The sequence below is a fragment of the Salmo salar genome, chromosome 04 (genome assembly GCF_965601325.2).
Source record: "Salmo salar chromosome 04, fSalSal1, whole genome shotgun sequence".
Lineage (NCBI taxonomy): Eukaryota > Metazoa > Chordata > Actinopteri > Salmoniformes > Salmonidae > Salmo > Salmo salar.
In genome coordinates, this window is record NC_138294.1 from 80,864,411 (window position 1) to 80,889,686 (window position 25,276).

Sequence of the window (25,276 nt, forward strand, 5' to 3'; positions counted from 1 at the left end):
TGAGTGATTAGACCAGTGGTTCACAACCTTTTTCGATTACTGTACCACCAACTGAATGCTGCTCTGTCCAGAGTACCCCTGAAGTACCCCCTCGTGCATTTTACCAGTCAGCCAATGGTCTCATGAGTCTTCTCACCTACCCCCAGGTGTCCTAGTACCCCTGGTTTGGAACCACTGGTCTAGATCACTGGCCCAGTTCATCAAGAGAGCTCTGATCAAATCCAATTACTGAACATCAACCATGCACTTTAATTAGACTTATCTGAGATGCTAGGGCTAAATTCTGTCCTGAAACTAAATGGTGTGTGTGTGTGTGTTTGAATGATAAGACAGTCACTTAGTAGGTAGCTGCTCCTTGACTCAGCAATTTACTAAAACAGACTTACCTTCCCGAAACTTCCTTTCCCGATAGCCCTTAAGATTTGGAAGTGATCGAAATTAACTGTGGAAAAAGAGGAGCATCTGCTCATTTCCATATCAGGGAAATAGCATCACATTAAATCACTATCTTGCTTATGAATAATGAATAAAGTAGGTATGAGAATACCTAATTTACAGTCAATGTCCTTTATAAAAGCCCATGAGGTAGCCTTATAGACTAATATGTAAAAGGTTCTAAACAGGAAGTCAGCTGTTTCATTCAGCTCATTATAATAATGCCACAATCAGGTGCAGACAGACTGCCCCCTTGATATAAAATGAACTTGGGGAGAGAAACTAGAGGCAGTTTACATTATAGCCCAGAAGACAACACGCTTTTACAAAACAATGTAAAGAAGTTGCATGTTTTCCACTGAACAAAATAAACATTTCCGTTGACTTTCAGCACTTTCCTGCAATGAGCCTTAAATTTCTCCTCACCACACGTACACTGATTACACTCTCTCCAATTGGAGACAGTTGTGGCCTATTTTCACAGCCATGGTAACAGGGACAGAAGGTTATCCCACTCTTTCCACCATCTCCCAGGGTGCCGTGCAGCTGCCGCCCACCCTCTCACTCTCTGTCCCCCTTCATGTGACCTGGCCGGTGTACCCCCCCACGAGCAGCAACACCTCACATCCCTTTGGAGCAGCTGGATTGGATGTGACAGTTAATTATATGTTCTGTTAGTCATGTATCAGTGGCACTTCCCCTCTCCGCTAGTTGTGCTTCACTGTTTACCAGCCCTGCTATTAAAGAAGCACATGGGGCTTCCTCTCTGGAGTGGATATATCATAATATCCCTGGCTTCAGGCTCTGAGCCTAACTGGTTGTGATGGGGGCTTAGGGTAGGACAGCTGTGGTCTGACTAGGAGGAGACAGCAGAGCAGTCATGTTAGGTGCAAAAAGGCTGCAGTGTCAGTTAGTTACTCTGTCTCTCTGTCTATATCGCTGTCTGTCTGTCTGTCTGCCTGCCTGTCTGCCTGTCTGTCTGTCTGTCTGTCTGTCTGTCTGTCTGTCTGTCTGTCTGTCTGTCTGTCTGTATCGCTGTCTGTCTGTCTGTCTGCCTGCCTGCCTGCCTGTCTGTCTGTCTGCCTGTCTGTCTGTCTGTCTGTCTGTCTGTCTGTCTGTCTGTCTGTCTGTCTGTCTGTCTGCCTGCCTGCCTGTCTGTCTGTCTGTCTGCCTGCCTGCCTGTCTGTCTGTCTCTCTCTCTCTCTGTCTCTCTCTCTCTCTCTCTCTCTCTCTGATGTACGTGAGGCTATAGCGGAGCCTCACGTACACTGCCGAGCAGCCATGTCTGAGGAAGTCATGTGGTTGCTGTGGCGACTGAAACAGAACCCATGGGTCCCAGTCAGCCGGAGCGTGAATAAAGCATGATCACCAAACAGGCATGTCCAGGGGACAGACAGACGGACGGACGGACAGGGAGGGAGCGAGGGAGGACAAACAGACAGAACAGACAGCAGACAGACAGACAGACAGACAGACAGACAGACAGACAGACAGACAGACAGACAGACAGACAGACAGACAGACAGACAGACAGGGAGGACGGACAGACAGACAGACAGACAGACAGACAGACAGACAGACAGACAGACAGACAGACAGACAGACAGACAGACAGACAGACAGACAGACAGACAGACAGACAGACAGACAGACAGGGAGGGAGGGAGGGAGCGAGGGAGGACAAACAGACAGAACAGACAGAACAGACAGACAGACAGACAGACAGACAGACAGACAGACAGACAGACAGACAGACAGACAGACAGACAGACAGACAGACAGACAGACAGACAGACAGACAGACAGACAGACAGGGAGGGAGGGAGGGAGGGAGGGAGGGAGGGAGGGAGGGAGGGAGGGAGGGAGGATAAACAGACAGCTAGGTTGGGGAGGGAGGGAGGACAAACAGACAGCTAGGTTGGGGAGGGAGGGAGGGAGGGAGGGAGGGAGGGAGGGAGGGAGGGAGGGAGGGAGGGAGGGAGGGCAGAGCTTTAGCATGATGGTTAACAGGACAAAGTCATGTCCTACCTGTAATACGTAATACACATGACATGATTCTTGTTCCAGGGACAATAGCCAACTGAGTAATACTTTTTTAAATCCAACAATCAATGTCACATTGAATCCACCAATTAATGTCCCAGGTATTACATGACATCATCGACAGCAACATCATCAGTCCCAGACAGCTGCGGTTATATTCAACCATTATTACCACATCTCTACTGTCGAGTGATGTTTTTAAGATTACCCCAGCGTGAGTCAATAAATAATCACGTCCAGTAATTGACTTCTTTATTGTTGTGATCACTAACTGAATGTGTGTTTGCTGTAAACAGAAACACTTCGTTCCCATTCTTAATAGTCTCATAACGCACTCAGTCCTGTTGATGTACTAAATCTGTCTCTCTGTCTGTCTATCTCTCCGTCTCTCCGTCTCTCCGTCTCTCCGGCTCTCCGTCTCTCCGTCTCTCCGGCTCTCCGGCTCTCTGTCTCTCCGGCTCTCTGCCTGTCTATCTCTCTGGCTCTCCGTCTCTCCGTCTCTCCGGCTCTCTGGCTCTCTGTCTCTCTGGCTCTCTGTCTGTCTATCTCTCTGGCTCTCCGTCTCTCCGTCTCTCCGTCTCTCTGGCTCTCTGGCTCTCTGTCTCTCTGGCTCTCTGTCTGTCTATCTCTCTGGCTCTCCGGCTCTCTGGCTCTCTGTCTGTCTATCTCTCTGGCTCTCTGTCTCTCTGGCTCTCTGTCTCTCTCATTATCCCTGTCATTTTTCTGGCCAACACCAATCCCAGGTGTCCAGGCAGTAAATGTGTGTCATTGGGAAAATGAACACACAACTGCAATGTCAAAGACATAACAACAATTTCAAGGAGCACTCCAGTTATTTTGACCTCCCAAGTACGATTCTGAGTCCGATATTACTTTTATTTCTGAGGTGATGACTTGTTCATAATGGGTAACTTTTCCTTTCTAACAAGTCGATCGATGGCAGAAGCTCAAATAACAGGAAAGAAAACGTTGAAATAAATGCATGACCATTACTCTGGAAACGGCATAAGATAACTATGTGGCTCGAGTCACAGCAAACCATTTCCAAAGTGTACGTTCTAGAAAATATTCAATTGTTGAGATAGTACACCGTCTGTCTGTCTGTCTGTCTGTCTGTCTGTCTGTCTGTCTGTCTGTCTGTCTGTCTGTCTGTCTGTCTGTCTGTCTGTCTGTCTGCCTGCCTGCCTGCCTGCCTGCCTGCCTGCCTGCCTGCCTGCCTGCCTGCCTGCCTGCCTGCCTGCCTGCCTGTCTGTCTGTCTGTCTGTCAAAGCTGACCTACCAATAAATCAGTTGAGGCTGCTGAGGGGAGGACGGCTCATAATAATGGCTGGAACAGAGCGAATGGAATGGTATCAAACACATAGAAAGCATGTGTTTGATACCATTCCACTGATTCCACTCCAGCCATTACCAAGATCCTGTCCTCATCCTGTGCAATAAAGAATCCTATGCTTATGCTCTGTCACCTTCATTAATATGATAGAGATGAACATTTACAGAACTTGTTAGTCCATCGATGAATCTCTTCTCTAGTCTATACTGTGACAGTAACTATATTCTAGGGAGTGAAGAAGGTTAGCTGTAGAAACCGTACATCATCACAAAATGTAAAACACCCTCAGAGGACATATACTCCATTATGTCAGATATAGAGAAAAACATAATGGCTTTAATTAAAGAGGGACCCAGTGAGAGACCTTGAATAGCTAATGTACTCTAACTCTGTAGACTCATTGGGGTTTAGCCACGGTGAATTAAATTCATCTAGAGGATATTCAAAGATGTTGAATTCCACTTACAGTAGCTAGTATACACTGAGCATACAAAACATTAAGAACACCTGTTCTTTCCATGACATAGACTGATCAGTTGAATCCAGGTGAAAGTGATGATCCCTTATTGATGTCACTTGTTAAATCCACTGCAATCAGTGTAGATGAAAGGGAGGAAACATCTTAAATAACAATTTTTAAGCTTTGAGATATTTGAGACATGGATTGTGCATGTTTGCCATTCAAAGGATGAATGGGCAAGACATAAGATTTAAGTGCCTTTGATTGGGGTATGGTAGTAGGTGCCAGGTGCACCGGTTTGTGTCAAGAACTGCAACGCTGCTGGGTTTTTCACGCTCAACAGTTTCCCATGTGTACCAAGAATGGTCCACCACCCAATGGACATCCATCCAACTTGACACAACTGTGGGAACCATTGGAGTCAAAATGGGTCAACATCCTTGTGAAATGTTTTCAACACCTTGTATAGTCCATGCCCTGACTAATTGAGGCTGTTCTGAAAGCAAAATGGGTGCAACTCAATATTAGGAAGCCCAACACATTGCATATAATTCCATGTAGAACACTATATTATAGGAATTATACTATAGGATCTCTATGACACAATGTCTGCATACCTGGAGTATAATTGATGGACATTTTTGTAGGGGTTGATAATGTTTTTGAAAGGGAAAATCAAGTCTGAAATTTCAAATTAGAAATTACAAACTTCAGAAACCTTTTTAAAACTCAAATACACTACAAGCTTTAAGTGTCCTGCATTACACGAAAGTTATAATGCAACAGGGTGATCAAATTAAGATCCTTCACCTGTACCATTGCATTGTTCAGAAACACATAGCTAACGTTTAAGACTTTGACTGTAACTGTGGCTTTACCGATGCTTACATTTCTGTTTATTTATCTTCTTCATCTGTTCAATCTGTCATATTCATTTTTGGTATAGAGGCTACTGGAATACACTCAGAGAAGCTTATACAGGCAAAGACAGATCCAACAGGATGAATTTCAAATAATCCCCATTGCCCACTTTATAACAGTCTGGCCTGGGTCATTACCAAGGGACAACGACTGACCCCTCTCATTGAAGCCATGGAAGTTCAAAGCCGACTGCGGTACTGCAGAGTAAATGGAAAAATTGCAATCTTCATGGTGAATCTTCATGTAAATGAAAGAATGTTTTGAAGGTACCAATAATTGCCTTCTAATACACCAGGTGTACACTGAGTGTACAGAACATTGAGTTTCACCCCCTTTTGCATGGACTCTACAAGGTGCCGAAAGCGTTCCACAGGAATGCTGGCCCATGTTGACTCCAATGCTTCCCACAGTTGTGTCAAGTTGGCTGGATGTCTTTTGGGTGGTGAACCACTCTTGATTCACACGGGAAACTGGTGCGTCTGGCACCTACTACTATACCCCGCTCAAAGACACTTAAATATTTTGTCTTGCCCATTCACCCTCTGAATGACACACATACACAATCCATGTCTCAACTGTCTCAAGGCTTAAAATCCTTCTTTAACCTGTCTCCTCACCTTCATCTACGCTGATTGAAGTGGATTTAACATGTGACATCAATAAGGGATCATTGCTTTGACCTGGATTCACCTGGTCAGTCTATGTCATGGAATGTTTGTACACTCAGTATATGTCCTTCTTGAACAGATTATTTTAAAATCGCACATAGAAGAAGTTATAAGGATAATTTAGTTACTCAATGAGTAGGAGCAGCACTGAGGTAGCCTTCAAAGTCACTTCCCGGAGTTTGCTCAAAATGAGCATGTCATGTCTCATGAGACCCCATCTTAACCGACTTCATTTGGCTTCAATGCGATATTGAGTCTTCACATAGGAATGAATGGTGTCATGTGATCGATGGCTTTGTCCATTCATATACAGTCATTGGTCATTACTCACTCTCCTCTGTGTCATCGGTGACAGGAGCCTTGTTGGACTGTCCCAGCCCCATGTCTGTTCCCGTATTTCCCAGCCAAGCAGGTCCCTTTCAACTCAGCATGGAATAGCTCTCCCACAGCCTGGGAGACATAGCCTGGAGCCTGGGCTGGACCACCCTACCTAGATACACCAGGCCGCGTATTGGAACTTGGCCACTCTTCTCGGGAGTACACCTAGTGGTGTGACTCTATCTCTGACCACCCTCAACAGGAGCCCAACCTATATGGGAGAAAAGCAAACACATATGGTTTGAGACAACACATCATGGTAACGCTCTACTTGTGTTGGGTGGAGAGATTGTCAAGAGATCCTCTTTCTGATTGTGAACTTGCCGAATTCTTCGAAAGAGTATAGACTACTTTCATATAACCATAAGGAAGTTGATACCTTGGAAACTGGCTGACGAATCAGGCAAGCTAAATACATTCTCTGAAATGCTTAATTATTGTTTAGTACTCATTCTTGTTTGCGGATAACATAAAATATGAGGATAGAAAATAATACTTTCAGTAAGATTCTTCCTTTTTTTCATGTTCCTTTTAAAAAAATTTTTTTACAGTAGGTCATGGGAAAGTTGTGAGGCACATTGACGGCACAATGTGTAAGTGCATGCTTAGTGCACGGAACAGATGTAGGATCTTAATTTGAGAGAGTTTGCTACAGCATGAAAATAATCCGGCACCAACAGGAAATGTGAATTCTTATGTGGATTATATATAATGGACATTTCTTTTGTAGGGTTTGATACATTTTTCGGTAGGGCAAATCAAGTCTGACATTTTAAAGTGGAAATTACAAACATTAGAAGCCTTTTTAAACCCTGAATACATTATAAGTTTGCATTTCCTGCTGTGCAGGAAAATTCTCAGCAACAAAAGAGTAATAAAATTAAGATCCTACATCTGTAAACAGGTTTGAGTAGGTTATTTTCTTAATGCAATCCATTACTATTACTAGTCCAAAATTGTCATCAATTTACCTTTTGGATTACCCAAAGAAGGCACATGATGCCGAAACGTTGGTGTTTTTCTACCCAATAAATTAATGGGAGGTTATACATATGGAGTGTGCGTCTCTCTTTGTTTTTCTAGCTTACAGTTTATTCACCGTTAGTCAGCACCTCCACACAAAATCATTTTCTCTGGCTGTGCGCTAGCTCATGCACTTTATTAGACTATTACCCAAATTTAGTAACATAATCTGAGTAGTTACTTTTAGATTACTTTCCCCTTACTTTAGATTACTTTCCCCCCATTAGAAGAAGACAAAAAGGATCCATCAAATGCATTTGGAGTGTCATCTTAACGGCGTCTGACTTGTGGTCAGATTTGCTAAGGTGGAACAAACTTAAACTTTTTCTACAAATATCCTTTCTGAATTTAAAAGTAATCCAAGAAGTAATCATATAGTTTATCAAAAGTATCTTATTACAATATTTTAGCTTTTAACCTAACTGATTAGTTACAAAATCTGAATATTACTCACTATTTATTACCTTTATTTAACTAGGCAAGTCAGTCAAGAACAAATTCATATTTACAATGACGGTCTAGGAACAGTGGGTTAACTTAACTGCCTTGTTCAGGGGCAGAACATCAGATTTTAACCTTGTCAGCTCGGGGATTCGATCAAGCAACCTTTCAGTTACTGGCCCAACGATCTAACCACTAGGCTACCTGCCGCTTACGGAATACAAAATAGTTTAGTTTACTTTCTGAAGGATAATACAAAAGTTAACTTTTTTTTCAGTATGGCCATCTCATCTCTCTTGTCGCCTGTGCAGCCAGCAAAGTGATGAATAATATGAAATTGGAGAACATTAGGTTTCTGCTTCTTCCCACCTTTCTTTGATTTATAGTTTGAGGGTGTAAAATAATATAAATTCTACAAACCATCCCCATACCATCCAGGGCAGGGGGCATACTGTAGAACTATAAAGGAGGACGCAAAACTTCAGCTCCCACGTACGTAGCTTGCTTGCACCGTTCAATGTCATCCCTGCCGTGTAGCTCGAGTCAAATACAGACACGTACAACAAGCTGTCCGATTAAAACCGGCATTTCTGACCATATATGTGTCATTCTAACGATCATTTCGTTTCAAATTGAACATAGTGAAAATGACTTAGTATGCACAACACAAAGCCTGTCTTCTTCTAGTTTACTGCAATATCATCCCATGTATGATTCAGCCTACCGTGGACATTCAGAAAAAAAGACTGCACTCACTCTATTACAACTGGATGTAGGCTGAATGCAAACTTCATATTTGCATTTGAGTGGTCGCCTAGCGGTAGGCTACAAACAAACTAACATTTGTGATTTTGCAGTCCAATATGAATGTCATATATGGTATCCTTGATAAGGTCACCCTAGTCAAATTTTAAAAACATATTCCTAACTACTTCCAGTGAACGGTGCTGAAGTAGCCTAGACAATGAAACCGCATTGCCGACTTTGTGCGGGGTAGATGGAGGGCATTCCGCTTAGTATCCAGTGATACAATAAAAAGCATGCGCTGAATAGTCATTCAAGCAGACACCATCACAACCTACCTTCAAATGCCGCGGGCCTTTGAGAGAAATAACATGTCCAGATAAAATATAAAAGGTAAGCCTATTTAAAAATCTGAGAACAGCTCACGGCATCAATTGCTTGAGGACGACGCATGCGGATACCTGCCACGACCCACGAACAGGACTGTCTGAAACGATCAGGGAAAGATGCGCAGATTGATTGCCAAAATCTTTTTAAGTGCAATGAAAGTTGTCTTATTTTCTAAAATGTTCGCTCAAAATTATTGTTGTCACTGAGGATATAATTGAATCATAAAGCAGAAACAGAAAACTGTTACATGTTGAACGAGAGCAGCAGACGACAGAATAAGGCAGACATCAGTTCAGACTTCCCACACCAGTATCTCGAATGGATTACAGGCTACTTGGCTCTACGCTGTTTACGCTTCGAACACACCGACAGGGTTACGCAAAATAGTACGCAGCATCATCTGGATATGTGTGCAACAAAAGTTCAACATTCACCTTCTGCTACCATTTCTGTCAAGACGTCCACACATACAATTTGACGCATACGTTCGATAAATCCATCGTATGCACCATACAGAATGCACTGCAAGTGTCTCTGAAACGCAATGCTGCAAGGCAAACGCAGCGTTTCATTTGAAATTAATGTAATTATTGTGTACCAAAATGAAATGAGGCTGCCGGTGTGATCGAAGCGCTAGAAGTCCCTCCTCGCGCGTCTCGCAACGTGAATGTAGCCAAGCCTACTCACCCTCGCCGTATAATTTTTATGAGCCAATTTCTTCTCAGGTGAATAGTATTTATGTTAAGTAATTATATTATCATATGACTCAAAATGTGGAAATTGTATTAAAAAACATTTTGGGGTGAATACCTTCATAATTAATGAATTAATTCATTCTGTAATAAACAATTAATAAATTGGATATGAGCAGTCATCCCATTCAGCATACCATACCAAAAACTAGCACACCCATGACTATGCAATGTTATAATCAAATCATTAAAGATAACCTTACGAGGTTGCACTCATAGCCTAATGGATTGCATGTTCTTCATAGATGGATTACATGGTTTTATTATTATCATGTTCATTTTCACCTTATTCACATCTTAAGTTCAATTATAGCAGAGATCGGAACCCACTGGGCACAGACGTCAATTCAATGTCTATTCCACGTTGGTTCAACTAATTTCATTGAAATGTTGTGGAAACAATGTTGATTCAAACAGTATGTGCCTAGTGGGTATGGACAACTTTGGGACAGATAGAGTTGTCCCTGTGTAACACTTTGGTGCTGTGTCCAATATCTGTCAAGCCGTGAGTTGAGGTGGCATTAACTAATGACTCCATAAAGTGCAACCGTTAGGAATAGCATGGCGCTGCCACTTCCTAATTGTGTGGTCCTTTCCAAGGTCATGGGATTGACTGGGTGAGGGACTTGCTTACAGTGAGTGCACGCTCTATTTCTACTGGTGGAAAATGCCAAAATGATTTCAGTCCAAACTATCCATTTTCATGAGACCAGTGTCTCAAAGTATGCGTGCTGATCTAGGATCTAGGATAAGTTTTGTCTTGTAGATCATAATTAATAAGATTATATGGACAGGTTAGGACGTGATCCTAGATCAGCACTCCTACCCTGAGTTGCTGTGTGGATATGGGCCCAGGGTTCACCCCTCCACGCTCAGGGAAACTTGGCTAGAAATTAATGTAAAAAGTTGATTTATAATTTAATTTTAGCTAACCCTAAACCTTTTCCTAACATTAACCACATTTTCCTAACTTGCTACGTTAATTCTACTAACCTCCTGCGTAACTTTTCTTAACCTGCTATGAAAAGTAAAATCTGACCTCATTTAATAAAAAGTTATATATATAACTCTAATATATATATATACACAGTACCAGTCAAAATAAATTTGGACACACCTACTCATTCAAGGGTTTTTCTTTATTTTTACTGTTTTATACATCGTATAATAATAGTGAAGACATAAAAACTATAAAATAGCACATATGGAGTCTTAAACAGTGTTAAACAAATCAAAATATATTTTAGATTTGAGATTCTTTAAAGTAGCCACCCTTTGCCTTGATGGCAGCTTTGCACACTCTTGGCATTCTCTCAACCAGCTTCACCTGGAATGCTTTTCCAACCGTCTTGAAGGAGTTCCCAAATATGCTGAGCACTTGTTGGCTGCTTTTCCTTCCCTCTGCGGTCCAACTCATCCCAAACCATCTCAATTGGGTTGAGGTCGGGTGATTGTGGAGGCCAGGTCATCTGATGCAGCACTCCATCCCTCTCCTTCTTGGTCAAATAACTCTTACACAGCCTGGAAGTATGTTGGGTCATTGTCCTGTCAAAAAACAAAAGTCCCACTAAGCGCAAACCAGATGGGATGGCGTATCGCTGCAGAATGCTGTGGTAACCATGCTGATTAAGTGTGCCTTGAATTCTAAATAAATCACTGACAGTGTCACCAGCAAAGCACCCCCACACATCACACCTCCTCCTCCATGCTTCACGGTGGGAACCACACATGCGGAGATTATCCATTCACCTACCATTCACAAAGACACGACGGTTGGAACCAAGAATCTAAAATTTGGACTCATCAGACCAAACGACAGATTTCCACCGGTCTAATGTCCATTGCTGGTGTTTCTTAGCCCCAGCAAGTCTCTTCTTCTTATTTGTGTCCTTTAGTAGTGGTTTCTTTGCAGCAATTTGACCTTGAAGGCCTGATTCACACAGTCTCCTCTGAACAGTTGATGTTGAGATGTGTCTGTTACTTGAACTCCTTGAAGCATTTATTTGGACTGCAATTTCTGAGGCTGGTAACTCTAATGAACTTATCCTCCGCACGAGAGGTAACTCTGGGTCTTCCTTTCCTGTGGCGGTCCTCATGAGAGCCAGTGTCATCATAGCGCTGGATGGTTTTTGCGACTGCACTTAAAGAAACTTTCAAAGTTCTTGAAATTTTCTGGATTGACTGACCTTCAAGTCTTAAATTAATGATGGACTGTCATTTCTCTTTGCTTATTTGAGCTGTTCTTGCCGTAATATGGACTTGGTCTTTTACCAAATAGGGCTATCTTCTCTATACCACCCTTACCTTATCACAAAACAACTGATTGGCTCAAACGCATTAAGAAAAAAAGAAATTCCACAAGTTAACTTCTAACAAGGCACACCTATTAATTGAAATGCATTCCAGGTGACTACCTCATGAGGCTGGTTGAGAGAAACCCACGAGTGTGCAAGCTGTCAAAGCAAAGGGTGGCTACTTTGAATAATCTAACATTTTAAATATATTTTGATTTGTTTAACAGTTTTCTGGTTACTACATGATTCCATATGTGTTATTTCATAGTTTTGATGTCTTCACTATTATTCTACAATGTAGAAAATAGTAAAAAAAATAAAGAAAAACCCTGGAAGGAGTAGGTGTGTCCAAACTTTTGACTGGTACTGTATATATTTTTGTTTCTGTTTTGCGTGTTATTTTGGCATTAATATGTGTCACATATCAGTTTGCAAGCAATCTAAAATAAATAAAAACTCATTGAGTTACTAAAGCCACATACAAACATGGTCTCTTTTTAGTTTTCTTGAGTAAGGCAGCTCCAACATGCAGGTGTTCCAGCCTACCTCAGTGCCAGGGGCGAAAATCTGATATCCACTTTGGAGGGGACAATTACATGACATTTTCTCAAGAGCAATTCCTGAGGGGGACACCAAAAGTAGTGCTGTAACACATAGCCTACATTGTAATTTGGTAAATGTATATTGAGGAACCAAAGAAATAAGGTGCTTGCCGTACTCCTAACTACCGGTACCCAAAACTACACAACTAATCACAACAGCAATACCATTGCCTTTAACAAATCTTAGTTCAGTCACCAGTTTAAGTTGAGAGTGGGGGTATCCATGGCATTTTCCAATTATGTTCCTATTTTACAAGTCAAAAAAATTGAGAACCTTTCATAATGTTGCAAAACAAAGACTCAACAAACTTGCCTGAGACTCCCTGTCTCTGCCAGTCTGTCCCTGCATATCTGTCCCCAACTCTGCTGTCTGTGTGCCATCTGTTGCCTGCTCTGCCTAATGACATCATTGTGAAACATTTCCATTAGAATTTCATTTCTTTCTTATGAACATTTTATCAACTAGTCTTTGAGATATTAGGCTACTAGGGTTCTTACTATGCGTTTTGGTGTATTGAAAAATACTCTGATGTCCGTCTTTTATTTTTCTGCCATTTTTCTACCTGGCTGGCTGGCTGGCTACACACACAGTGTGTAGGTTATTTACAGTAGGAGATGGGCTTCTATCATCTTCAATCATTCTATATGGGCTTCGATCTAAAAGGTAGCTAGCAAATGTGAAACGGATTAAAATGACAAAAGTTGACAGCTGTATGAGTTCACCATTTACAAAACATATGCTGCAACCTTTTGTAATTTTAATAGTTTGTTTCATATTGGCTGGCTTCCAACAATAGCTGAATTTGCAAAGCTAGCGAGCACCAATTCAGTTTCAGTGGTGTTTGCTATAATCTTTGCTACCCGGGTTAAATAAAGGTGAAATAAAATAAATAAATAAAAGTTCCCTTGCGACAATTTAGCTTTTGCAACGAGACCATTAAATATATTTAAGAATGGTAGAAGAGAGTGTAGTTCTGTTCAGTTTGGACTTCAGTTTATCGCTAACCTTATCACAGGGACTTTGAAGCACTAACTTGCATCATCTGCATGCTGATTCCATCTTTGATGACGCCACATAAATGGAATAGGTACTAGCTAGCTTAATAGTTAATATTTGCGCGCTAGCTCTGCATATTCAGCTAGTGTGTGTGTGCGCGATTGACTGGATGAACCTCACGGCAGTTACGTAGCAAGCTAAGGAACTGGCAGTGGATCAAACCATTGTGAGGCAAAGGGCGGGGGGGTCGCAATCTTTTGAAACTTAAAAACGCGCTATTAAGTGTCTATAATCAGCACAATTGCTTTCATTGCGTATTATTAATATTATTTAAATTACATAGTTATGTTTCAGTGATATATTGGGGGGGACAAATCATATTTTTCCCAGGATGGGGGGGTCATGTCCCCCCGTCCCCCCCGGGATTTCCGCCCCTGCTCAGTGCTTTCTGTGGTGGTGGGGCAGCCAGCGGAAAATACGGAGCGTAGGGGTTGGTAATGCTCTCTAGTTGCACTGTGATTGGCTCAGTGTTCTGTCACTCATGGGGACACTACGTCGCCACAAAATGTACGGGTAGAGATAGAAAATTCAAGGCCCTTGGGTGCAACCATAAACTTACATTAGGGCTCCCGAGTGGTGCAGCGGTTTAAGGCACTGCATCTCAGTGCTAGAGGTGTCACTACAGACCCTGGTTTGATTCCAGGCTGTATCACAACCAGCCGTGATTGGGAGTCCCATAGGGTGGCACACAATTGGCCCAGCGTCATTAGGGTTTGACCGGGGTAGGTCATCATTGTAAATAAGAATTTGTTCCTGACTTGCCTAGTTAAATAAAGGTTAAATAAATAAATAAACAGAAGTGCCCATCCAAGAAGGCTTAAGGTCATTGGCCACAGATAAAATGACCTAAAATCACCTTATATCTACCTTAGCTTTTATGGGCTGATCATGTCAACATCATACTTTCAAAATATTAGCTAGCAAGCTAGACATGCAGTCATCGTCATGCATCAAGTCGGCAATCTACAGGAAAATCCTTTTCAATCCATGTCATATGAAGAGAAATGATAGATAAACGTATCGGTGCTCATCGGCCATTGGACGTAAACATTACACAACAAGTTGGAAATCCCAAATTGCTGGCATGCATCTACATTATAATTTTTTTGTTTGTTTGCCCCACCAAGATTTACATGTTATAATCACCACTGCTCAGGCAACTGGCACTCATCAAAATCAGACCAGATCACCATTAAATAGTTGGCACATCAGAAATAATATTTTTGATTAGATGAATTATGATGCCCTATCATGCCACACCTGCTGTTTATCGGTATTCACTGTGCTGTTTTTTGGTATTCACTGTGCTGTTTATTGGTATTCACTGTGCTGTTTATCAGTATTCACCCGTGGGCACTGTTACAAAACTGTAAGTAGTCTGTAGTTAATTGAATTTTTTTTACATATAAGTCTTGGTTTTTCATTTCATAGAGATAATCAAATTAGCTTTAAAAAATGGAGGGATAGAAGGAAGGAGTCCTCCCTTGCAGTGCTGATAGCCATTTTGATGGGTGTGATCCTTAAAAGAGCCTCCCTAGCTACAGAGGATTCCCTGGAAGTGGAGTCATACACAGAGGTAGTGTGTGAAATTAGCCCCACCTAGTGGATAGCGCTCTCAAAAATATAATTCAATTAACCCATGACAGCTAGTCCTTATCGTGTATGGACAGCTATGTTCATTTTTGCATACTGTTCTCAATGCTTTCACAATGATAACATTAGCATAATATTATATAGCTATACACCTACATAGGCCTATAGTTACCCCCACACAATGAGTTTGAGACTGTTGTTCTTGGAAACTTCCCTTTCCTTTGTATAACATTGCTCAATATGGAAATAAAAGATGACTAGGGAACATACATTGTTCTTCTCAGAATTCCTGCATCAACATACTGACATGTTTAATTCATTTGTATGGGAATATTCATTTAGTATGGATGTCATCCAAAAGATTCAGCTTGTAATAGCTGGACAATCTCTCCAAAAAATGTATCCTAAAGGAATGTCATTTAGGAAAACCATACTTCATTTGGTGTCAGATTTGTCCAATGTTTTATTTTGTTTGGGGTGAAGCCTGATAGGCTCCAATCAAAGTGCATGAATTGAGTAAACTGAAGGGAAGAGGAAATGTAGCCAAAGTAAAACCATCGTGTGCGTTTCGGCCACCATCAGGTTATAAAATTCCAGAGTGAAAATGTAAGATCATTTTATACATTTTAAAATGGGTTCAGGGACCAATCATAATGGCTATACAAAATAAAAATTATGTGATTGGTAAATATTGTTGTGACGTTAATCAAACACCTAGCGACCGTATCAAGGGGTTCAGACCTCCTGGCATAACAGGTAACGTGTTGGCTTAACAGTTGCTGGACCTGGGTTTGAAACTCCTTGAATACGCTACACAGGTGTCAGAAGTGGGATAGTGCTCGTGAGGCCATTGGAGAGGTGTGTACATATGAGGCACTTGGTATGGAAAAGCGTGGGGACACACTCTCCTGAAGAAAGGGGTTTGGTCAACACCTAGCAACGTCATCAAGGGGTTTGGACCTCTTGGCGTGACGGTTAAGGTGTTGGCTTGAAAGTCGCTGGACCTTGGTTCAAGTCCCAGTCAGGGATAGCATCCACCGCTTTTTCACCATTCTGTTCTGGAATTACTGTGTTTACTTTAGTATAATGGTCACCGTCCTCCTCAACATCACCACAGAATTACACATACAGTAAACAATAAGTACACATTTTTTCCTTTCCCCTAAGCAGGCATGCTACTCCTAAAGCCAGGAGGTAGAACCACATAACATTAACAAAGACTTCGGTGAGTAATGATTTAAGCAACTTTATTGTTCAATTGTGTGTGTGTGTGTGTGTGTAATCTCCCCCCTTCAACACAAATTAGAGCAGAGAATCTAACAACAACAACAACAACAACAAAGGAAACCAAAAACATTCTAGTGTGTAATTGTCTTAAGATAGTAACATATCATTAGAGGATTCCTACCTGGTTATATAAAGGCCCTCCTTGTGTGTTTCACTGTGAACTATCAGCTATGGCCATTTTAGGACACACACTACTAGCACTTTCACTGGTAGCACTGGTCCTATGCTACCCTAACCCACCGACATGCTACACTAAGGTGTTGAGTATGGCTCGAGACCTCACCCATCAGGCAGCGATGATCAAGATGGAACCTGAAACTGTAAGTCACTTACCATAGAGGGACTGAGCACTGATTGCAGTGGAGTATGCCTAATTTCTCTCTGTGTTTCCCAGAGGCGTTGCATGGCGCACATCCCACATCTCTACCTAGATGTACATGTAAGTATGACTATGGCATTGTGGAAAGTATTGTTGCAGTTTTCACTGTGTACTTTTGAGATCACTATTGTCTCTGTTTCATTAAATACATTTCCCTGATGTTGAGATTGCCGAAAAGTTAACTGATTTCTACTCCTGATCATTGTTGGTCTGCAACATAAGAACAGAAATGATATTCATCTTGACAGAACGCTTGCATCATACCGAAGATGAGGCAGTACGTGTTTCTGGTGGACGGCTTGCGTGAAATGCGCTGTGCTTACACCAGGAAAGTGCGCGTGGTGGGTCTCGCGGTCAGGCAACTGCACATGATCATGTCCCAGAGGTGTCACGGGGTAAGAGAGCGACGACTAGCATTCACAGACAGACTAGCCCTTGATCTAGGCTCCCTGTCATTCAGACTCCATGAAACAGAATGGGGAAACAGAGGAGAACCATAACAAAGCTCAGTAATAACACATAAAGATAGTACTATTATGGGTCAAAATAGTGAGCATCCTGATACAAATGATTGAAAGTACATTCTGTTCTCTGGGATTTTTTGCCATTCTACTGTATTTGGTCAAGGAAATGCATAAAGTTAAATGACCTTTCAGAAAATCAATACTCTCATATCCTCTGAAATGACATAATAGTTGTATGCTCTTTGTTAAGTCACTTTCCTCATGTTGCGTCATAGTCCTTGCACTGAATACTGGGTTTTTGTATTTACTGGTGCATTTTAGGGCACTGGCACTCACACGCCTCATATCTCTGTGTTTAGGAGCTGGTGTTCACCACTGATGACTGTAGAGCCTTGGACCGCCCGCCGATGAGCTGGAGCCGGAAATGACAATGCCACTGTTTGATGGGAGGGAGAGAGAGGGAGAGAGAGAGAGGGAGAGAAAGAGGGAGAGAAAGAGGAAGAGAGAGAGATAGTTGGTTATTACTGTGTACAATGCAAAACCCTGCAATGGGGAATTCAAACAGATTTAATGACATTGTACGTTTTCTTTGACAAATTACTTTGCAAAAAAGTACCTTAGCCTACAAATAAAAGTACATTGACGACATGTTTATGTTACATTGATGTGCTTGGCTGCTGGCTATCTATGAAAGCCTGGGTTTGAGTTGAAGCCTAAATGTTGTGCTTGTTTGTTTCTTCCTGGGCTGAAATTATTTTAATAAGACATCCTAATATGATACACTGTATGATCCATCATCCATCGTTCCAGATGTGATATGACTTCACAAAACGTAACTTTCTGGACGGCAGAATTAGTTTATTTCATCAAATATAAAATAGCCTTGCGAATTATAGTGTAAAAACGACCAAAGGGACCACATAATGGCAAGACCCAGAAGACCACAACAGACGGTATGTGCTGCTGATGTACCAGTACTATGATTAAATGCCACCTAGTGGCGCTTGTGGGCTGTAGAGTGCACCAAAATATATCCTTGTCTGCGTTTAAAAAGGCAAACCAATAAGATCAGCTCCAAAAAAAGATCTCGCTCTGAAAAAAGATCTGATGTGAAAAGATCTGATGTGATTGGTCAAAAGATCAATTAGTGGGAAAAATATAATAATTGGGCTTGCTGTGTAAACTGTGTCCTAACTTCGATCACCTGTCAGTGGCCACATGCAATGGGTGGTAACTGAAAAACTTCACGCCTATATATCTAAACTGGGACGTGAAGTTCTTCCAACTACATATTTCGTGCGTAAACATAACGGATGTGGACATAGAAAACGACATTTACATTACGGCCGCGGGAGCGACAGGGTGGGGCTTGTCTTTTTACATCGAAGCAACAATTTATCCTCGGTAACTCTGCTGCAGCAGGTGGTCACCGTGTGGAAGTGGACAATCACTGTGAATGAATATGGAATATGAAGTTGTTTTATGACAACGCGTGGACTGATATGAACTGAAGGCTTATTGTCTTACTTGAAAGGTGTGAAAAATGTTGGGTGCGTGCTTCTAGAGATCAGGTCGTTTTTTTGTACGAATACTTCTTTGGTTGAACACGATTGAGTGAGTCTCAAAATAATTGCTTTCTTCAGAAACTTTTATTACATTTTGCGGTGAAACTATGGCTTTTGCTAAATTGAGCCAAATACTTCGCTTGTCTTCTTTTGACATAAAAAAGAAGGCAAAGCAATATGAACACGTTCATCGAGACATCAATCCTAATGACCAATGGGAAATTATCGGAGAATTGGGTGATGGAGCGTTTGGAAAAGTTTACAAGGTAAGCATTCTGGGTTTGTTTCAATAAGCTATTATGTTTATAAAACCATATAATTTTGTATGACTTCAAAGAGGTGATCATGGGCACGTTGTTGCGCACTGAGGGTAGGCGCCACTCCATTTCAGTTGAATCTGCTAGCCCATAGGCGGCACGTCCCCGGTCATCAAACTTAACATTTTTTAATTTGTATTTATAATAAAATAAAATAAATGTTGCTTGTAATATTACTAGCCACCTAGCAATTTTATGAAGTTAGCTCAGATAGTTCCCAATCTCCTAACCTCCTAACTAGATGCCAAGAAGTCATTTCAGGCTATCAATCAAGTTAGACTAGCAACATTCTCCAATCTATGGTCAGGCTTAGCCCCCCTCTGGTCCACCCCCAAGCCATCCTCACATACTTTGTGCCCCCTCGGATTTGTGGGGTGCATGACTCCCCTGATAGTACCTCTGCCTATTTGTCAGCCTATAAATTATTTGTAGGCAACACACAATTATATGAAAACAGATGTGCTGTGCTGGCAATTATGGCATTTTTCTTGTTTGGGCTGTCAAAACCAGTTCACTCATGTATCCATCTCAAACAACGTGGTTTATCAATCTCAGGGGAAAAAGTGTATATGCAAATATAGGAGTAGACTTACGCAATTTCAGAGACTTTCATCTGCCTTTGAAATGCATACTACCAGCAACATTCTGTGCCCTAATTCTGAATGACATTTTAAAATGACTTTATTCTGCTCTTTCTGTAGCCATGTCAACCCATTTTGAAGTATTTAGTTAATCTGAGTGAGCAAATTAGCATGATCCACAGCGTATCATAAATACCAATGCTTGTGACATCAGATTTATTCATGTTGCCACTTGGACCAGATGTTTCCATGTCAGCAAATTAAGTTATTTGATTGTTTTAGTTTTTTTCCCTACAGTATTAAATTGGCCCATCACCAAATGATGCATTCTGACCTGCTTACTTACAGGTCTTACTAGTTCCTATGAACTAGGTGATTTGTTAGTTTCCTGTTGGTGTACACTTGCCATCGTCGCTTTCTGATATGAAGACCACTAGCTGTGAAGGCAGTGCTACAAGTAGCTTACTCAGTTTTCTGATGTGAACAAGTGTCATGTGGGTTTTCGTTATCATCAAGAGTAAGAGATGGTTACTTAGCACACCCTGAACGTTTGGACTGGCAGAAGGAGAAATGTCTTGAATACATGAACATTTCACAAAGTGCTGAGGGACACACAGTAGGGAGTTCCTGGATTTGCACAGTTCAATGCACATTTAACCTGTCACCTCTCATCACTAACTTCATAATCATTTTGATGCTAGACTACAACTTGAATGATAATATTTGAATGTTCTTTTGTGCTGATTATTTTCACTACTTGTGAACTTTGAGAGAGATTACTTTCTTTTGATGGGCAGCACACTCTGATCTAATGAGTTGCCTCTGCGCATAAAAACAACATCCTCTCTGGGCAGCTTTAAAAAAAACAGTTTGTCTTCTGTGCCAATATGAATGTACCATACAATGTAACTGCAATGATGAGATGGAGGTCCTTCTTTGTTTTTATGTTTATTATCTCGCTGTCATACTGTGTTTAACCCTGTTCCATCTTGCCTTGACATCTTGTCTCAAGAGGACCACAATGGAAATAAGTGTTTTTGTGTGTTATCCTCACTGATTTTACTAATTTTTTTAAATGGTAGAATTAATAAGCTAACCAAAAAAAAGAAGCCCATTATAGACAGATCAACTCCTGTTGTGCTGTTGTCTTAACTGGGCTCCATTTGGATCCCCCAGGACACCCCACTACTAGCCTTCCCTGTTCGCTTCGTCCAAACTCAACTCTAGTTTTGTGTTAGGATCGCTATTTAATCTGGTTCTTTTAGCCCCCACTTTGCAACATGGCGGGAGAAGTATTTGCTCATTCCCAGTGTAGTACAGTGAGTGCCTTTGACTTTGGGGGCCATTGGAAGAAGTTAGGTTGGGCCAGTGCACAGTGCACACACGTTTTAAACCGGCATGTGAGCAAAAACCATGTGGCATGAGCCACCCTGATATAAAGAAATGATGCTTCAGTTAACGCCCCCACGAAAATATACCTCCTGAAGTAGCAGGTATACCTTGACAGTAGCTAATGACTAAGCAGTTGTCAGTCCGGAAAATACTTAATCATTTTTCCTTACCCTTCAGGACTGAGAATAAAATTGAGTGAACTACAAGGCATCTTTGGAATTTTAACACTTACAATGGAAACGTGATAATAGACAGTCTCTACATCCTTCCTCCCTGGCTACATGTGATCTCCAGCCCCTATACAGTTTGGCTGTCCTGGAGTGCATGAGGAGGAGTCAGGGTCAGGAGGGAAGCTGTAGGCCGGGAGAGTGATGGAAGCACTTCCTGTATTCCCGTCAGGCTACTGACTAATCAGTCTGTGGGAAGAGAAGGGGCTCCGTCCACAGGGAGTAGACTTAAGGCTCTGTCTCAACGAATCCTAGATTCCTCACAGCCTCTCTTCTCGCCTCCTTCTCAAAACCTATTGGAGAAGAAGATCTGAGGGGCCGTTGGCCTCATGATCTGTGTTTGCTGTACACATCGGGGTAAACAACAGGGCTTTGTTGACATGGTCTCAGGTTTTCCATGTCATGGGGTTATCACGGTATCATGCTCGGGTTGATGGCCCTATTGGCCTGTCAATGTCACTGTCACCAGATGGTAAGGAGGACATCGTAGTCACTGTCACAGACAGCCATGACTAGAGGTGAGGTACAGTACCTGTCAAAAGTTTGGACACACATACTCATTCCAGGGTTTTTCTTTATTTGTTACTATTTTCTACATCAAAACTGCGAAATAACACATGGAATCATGTAATAACCAAAAAAGTGTTAAACAAATCAAAATATATTTGAGATTATTCAAAGCAGCCATCCTTTGCCTTGATGACAGCTTTGCACACTCTTGGCATTCTCTCAACTAGCTTCATGAGGTAGTCACCTGGAATGCATTTCAATGAACAGGTGTGCCTTGTTAATTTGTGGAATTTCTTTTCTTAATGCGTTTGAGCCAATCAGTTGTGTTGTGACAAGGTAGGGGTGGTGTACAGAAGATAGCCCTATTTGTTAAAAGACCAAGTCCATATGTCAACAGCTCAAATAAGCAAAACGAAATGACAGTCCGTCATTACTTTAAGACATGAAGGTCAGTCAATACGGAAAATGTCAAGAACTTAGAACATTTTTAAAATAACAATAGTGAGACTATATAAGGGGGTAACGGTACAGAGTCAATGTGCGGGGGCACGGGTTGAGGTCATATGTACATGTAGGTAGAGTTATTAAAGTGACTATGCATGGATAATAGAGTAGCAGCGGTGTAAAAGAGGGGTAGCCATTTGATTAGATGTTCAGGAGTCTTATGGCTTGGGGGAAGAAGCTGTTTAGAAGCGTCTTCAGGACCGCCACAGGAAAGGAAGACCCAGAGTTACCTCTGCTGAAGAGGAAAAGTTCATTAGAGTTACCAGCCTCAGAAATTGCAGCCAAAATAAATGCTTCAGAGTTCAAGTAACAGACATTTCAACATCAACTGTTCAGAGGCCTCCTTGAATCAGGCCTCCAAGGTTGAATTGCTGCAAAGAAACCACTACTAAAAGACACCAATAAGAAGAAGAGACTTGCTTGGGCCAAGAAACAATGGATATTAGACTGGTGGAAATCTGTCTTTTTGGTCTGATTAGTCCAAATTTGAGATTTTTGGTTCCAACCACCGTGTCTTTGTTAGACGCAGAGTAGCTGAACAGATGTTCTCCACGTGTGGTTCCCACCATGAAGCATGGAGGAGGAGGTGTGGGGGTGCTTTGTTGGTGACAGTCAATGATTTTATTTAGAATTCAAGGCACACTTAACCAGCATGGCTACCATAGCATTCTGCAGCGATACGCCATCCCATCTGGTTTGTGCTTAGTGGGACTATAATTTGTTTTTCAACAGGGCAATGACCAAAAATACACCTCCAGGCTGTGTAAGGGCTATTTGACCAAGAAGGAGAGTGATGGAGTGCTGCATCAGATAACCTGGCCTCCACAATCACCCGACTTTAACCCAATTGAGATTGTTTGTTTGGGATGAGTTGAACCGCAGAGTGAAGGAAAAGCAGCCAACAAGTGCTCAGCATATGTGGGAACTCCTTCAAGACTGTTGGAAAAGCTTTCCAGGTGAAGTTGGTTGAGAGAATGCCAAGAGTGTGCAAAGCTGTCATCAAGGCGAAGGGTGGCTACTTTGAAGAATCTTAAATATATTTTGATTTTGTATAACACTTTTTTTGGGTACTACATGATTCCATATGTGTTATTTCATAGTTTTGATGTCTTCACTGTTATTCTGCAACGTATAAAATAGTCAAAATTAAGGAAAAACCCTTGAATGAGTAGTCCAAACTTTTGACTGGTACTGTACATAAATCTCCCCACATGTAGGCTATTGCTGAGACAGAAGCATGTCCTACTTCCTGCTGACCCATATGTCACAGGATGTTTTATCTGTACGGCTGCCGCCAAACCCTTAAGCACAAGTGCCGAAAGGTTCCCTTTCCTTTTTAATGGGACATGTGCCGCTGCGCAGACTTCCTGGCTGCTGCTGCTTGGTACTGTAAGTTTTCCTAGTAGCCTTAGTTAGCCTAGCATTACCTGAGTAATGCACCCCAAATGGCACCTTATTTCCTATATAGTGAACTACCTTTGACCACAAAGTACTAGTGCACTATGTAGGGACTAGGGTGCCGTGGTGATAGCACTTCAGTGCTCCAGAGCTGGTAATCTGTGGGGCCCAGTTGTGGCCGGCCTGGCTGATAAGTGCACTCCTGGGTGGGTGTGGACAGCACGCTCCTTTGTGACGCTCTCACTCACCACACTCTCCTGTAGAGGCTCGCCCCCCGTGACTTCCCAGCCCCCTGTCGGTATGTCTGTGGCAGGTTGCCTTGGTGACTGTGAGTTGGAGTGTGGGCGAGGGAGTAATGTGTTGTGGGAACATCATGCGTTAACTAGTCATAACTGATTTTAGTGGATTTGAAATACATTGACGCTAGCCTATATCAGAGGCAAAGCACAATACATGATGTAACTGCACTGCTGAAGTAATCAAACAACACATGCCTTTTGTGCAGTCTATCAAAGCACCATGTTTCACGTTTTCATCAAGTTAGGAGACACATTTACAAATAATAATAAAACAAATGTTTTTATTAGTAAGGGCTTATATAGTCCTGTTTCACTGAATGTACAAGTGGTAACCTGTACAGGTGTGAAATAGAAATGTGTTTTTTGCATTCCCCTCTCCCCCTGAGACACAGCAAATGTACTGGACTATGTTCTATTTAGTCATGCATACAGATGTAGGAACTTAATTTGAACCTGTTTGCTACAGCAGGAAAATAATCCTGCAGCAAAACAAAATGTGATTTATTATTTGGATTATAATAAATGTACATTTTTGTAGGGGTTAATACATTTTTCTTAAGGGAAAATCAAGTTTGTAATTTCAAAGTGGAAATGATAAACTTCAGAAGCCTTTTAAAACCTCGAATACACTACATGTTTTACATTTCCTGCATTGCAGGAACATTCTCCTGCAACAGGGTGATCAAATGAAGATCCTACTTCAGTACTGACTTGACAGCTCTTTGTTCAGAGCCTATCCTAAGAGACGTGCTGTAGCGAGTTCTTCACTGTTGTTTTGAGCTTGAAACCTTTCGCAATACCTCTCATCGAAACCACCACATCCTCAAACAGCAGCACTGTTCCTTTTGGGGTTCAGCATTTGAACTGCTGTGTCCTACACTCATGTGGAACAACTGTAAATAAAGATACAGTAAGAATTCAACCCTGTATAATCCTCAGCTAATGTAACACGAGAAGTAGAATGTCCCCAGTGGAAAGAGAAAAGGCAGGTAGATGGCACAACACTGTCTACTAGGGGTGTGAACGTTTAAACTTGGGATCACTAACAGGTTTCGATCGTCATAAAGGAAACAAATAACGCAATAATGCTTTAAGAGGAGATTTGCATCGTTCAAATGATTTACCACGGATATAAAGCATTCCTCACATCATCATCGTTGAGAAAGGCAAACGACAGCAACAAAGTCCTGTATGGCAATACTTTTGAGACGTTACATGA

General features: G+C 41.7%; 3 protein-coding genes across 3 annotated transcripts in view; 2 read left to right on the plus strand and 1 right to left on the minus strand.

Annotated features, from left to right (window-relative positions):
- LOC106603841 (serine/threonine-protein kinase 32A) overlaps positions 1-9,140 on the minus strand; it is a 90,184-nt gene extending 81,044 nt beyond the window's left edge. The window contains exons 1-3 of the mRNA XM_045717345.2: positions 8,785-9,140; positions 6,192-6,449; positions 387-442 (exon numbers count right to left, since the gene is read on the minus strand). Of these exons, the coding sequence (XP_045573301.1) occupies positions 387-442; positions 6,192-6,243 (108 nt within the window). The 5' untranslated portion in view covers positions 6,244-6,449; positions 8,785-9,140. The remainder of the gene's footprint in view (positions 1-386; positions 443-6,191; positions 6,450-8,784) is intronic.
- A 7,454-nt stretch (positions 9,141-16,594) lies between these two features.
- LOC106603842 (cytokine-like protein 1) lies at positions 16,595-17,923 on the plus strand. Its single transcript, XM_014198028.3, has 4 exons — positions 16,595-16,741; positions 16,816-16,860; positions 17,049-17,195; positions 17,624-17,923. Exons 1-4 carry the CDS (start codon positions 16,688-16,690, stop codon positions 17,690-17,692), a joined length of 315 nt encoding a protein of 104 aa, XP_014053503.2. The 5' UTR covers positions 16,595-16,687; the 3' UTR covers positions 17,693-17,923.
- Positions 17,924-18,479: 556 nt separating this feature from the next.
- Positions 18,480-25,276, plus strand: part of stk10 (serine/threonine kinase 10) — a 56,231-nt gene continuing 49,434 nt past the window's right edge. The window contains exon 1 of the mRNA XM_014198029.3: positions 18,480-19,095. Within this exon, the coding sequence (XP_014053504.1) occupies positions 18,937-19,095 (159 nt within the window). The 5' untranslated portion in view covers positions 18,480-18,936. The remainder of the gene's footprint in view (positions 19,096-25,276) is intronic.

Excerpts from the sequence above, each read along its gene's own strand:
- LOC106603842 (XM_014198028.3), top strand. The coding sequence starts at position 16,688 with ATGGCTCGAGACCTCACCCATCAGGCAGCGATGATCAAGATGGAACCT. Across the intron at positions 16,861-17,048 it reads ATCTCTACCTAGATGTACAT|AACGCTTGCATCATACCGAA; the intron begins GTAAGTATGACT and ends TCATCTTGACAG. Across the intron at positions 17,196-17,623 it reads TGTCCCAGAGGTGTCACGGG|GAGCTGGTGTTCACCACTGA; the intron begins GTAAGAGAGCGA and ends CTCTGTGTTTAG.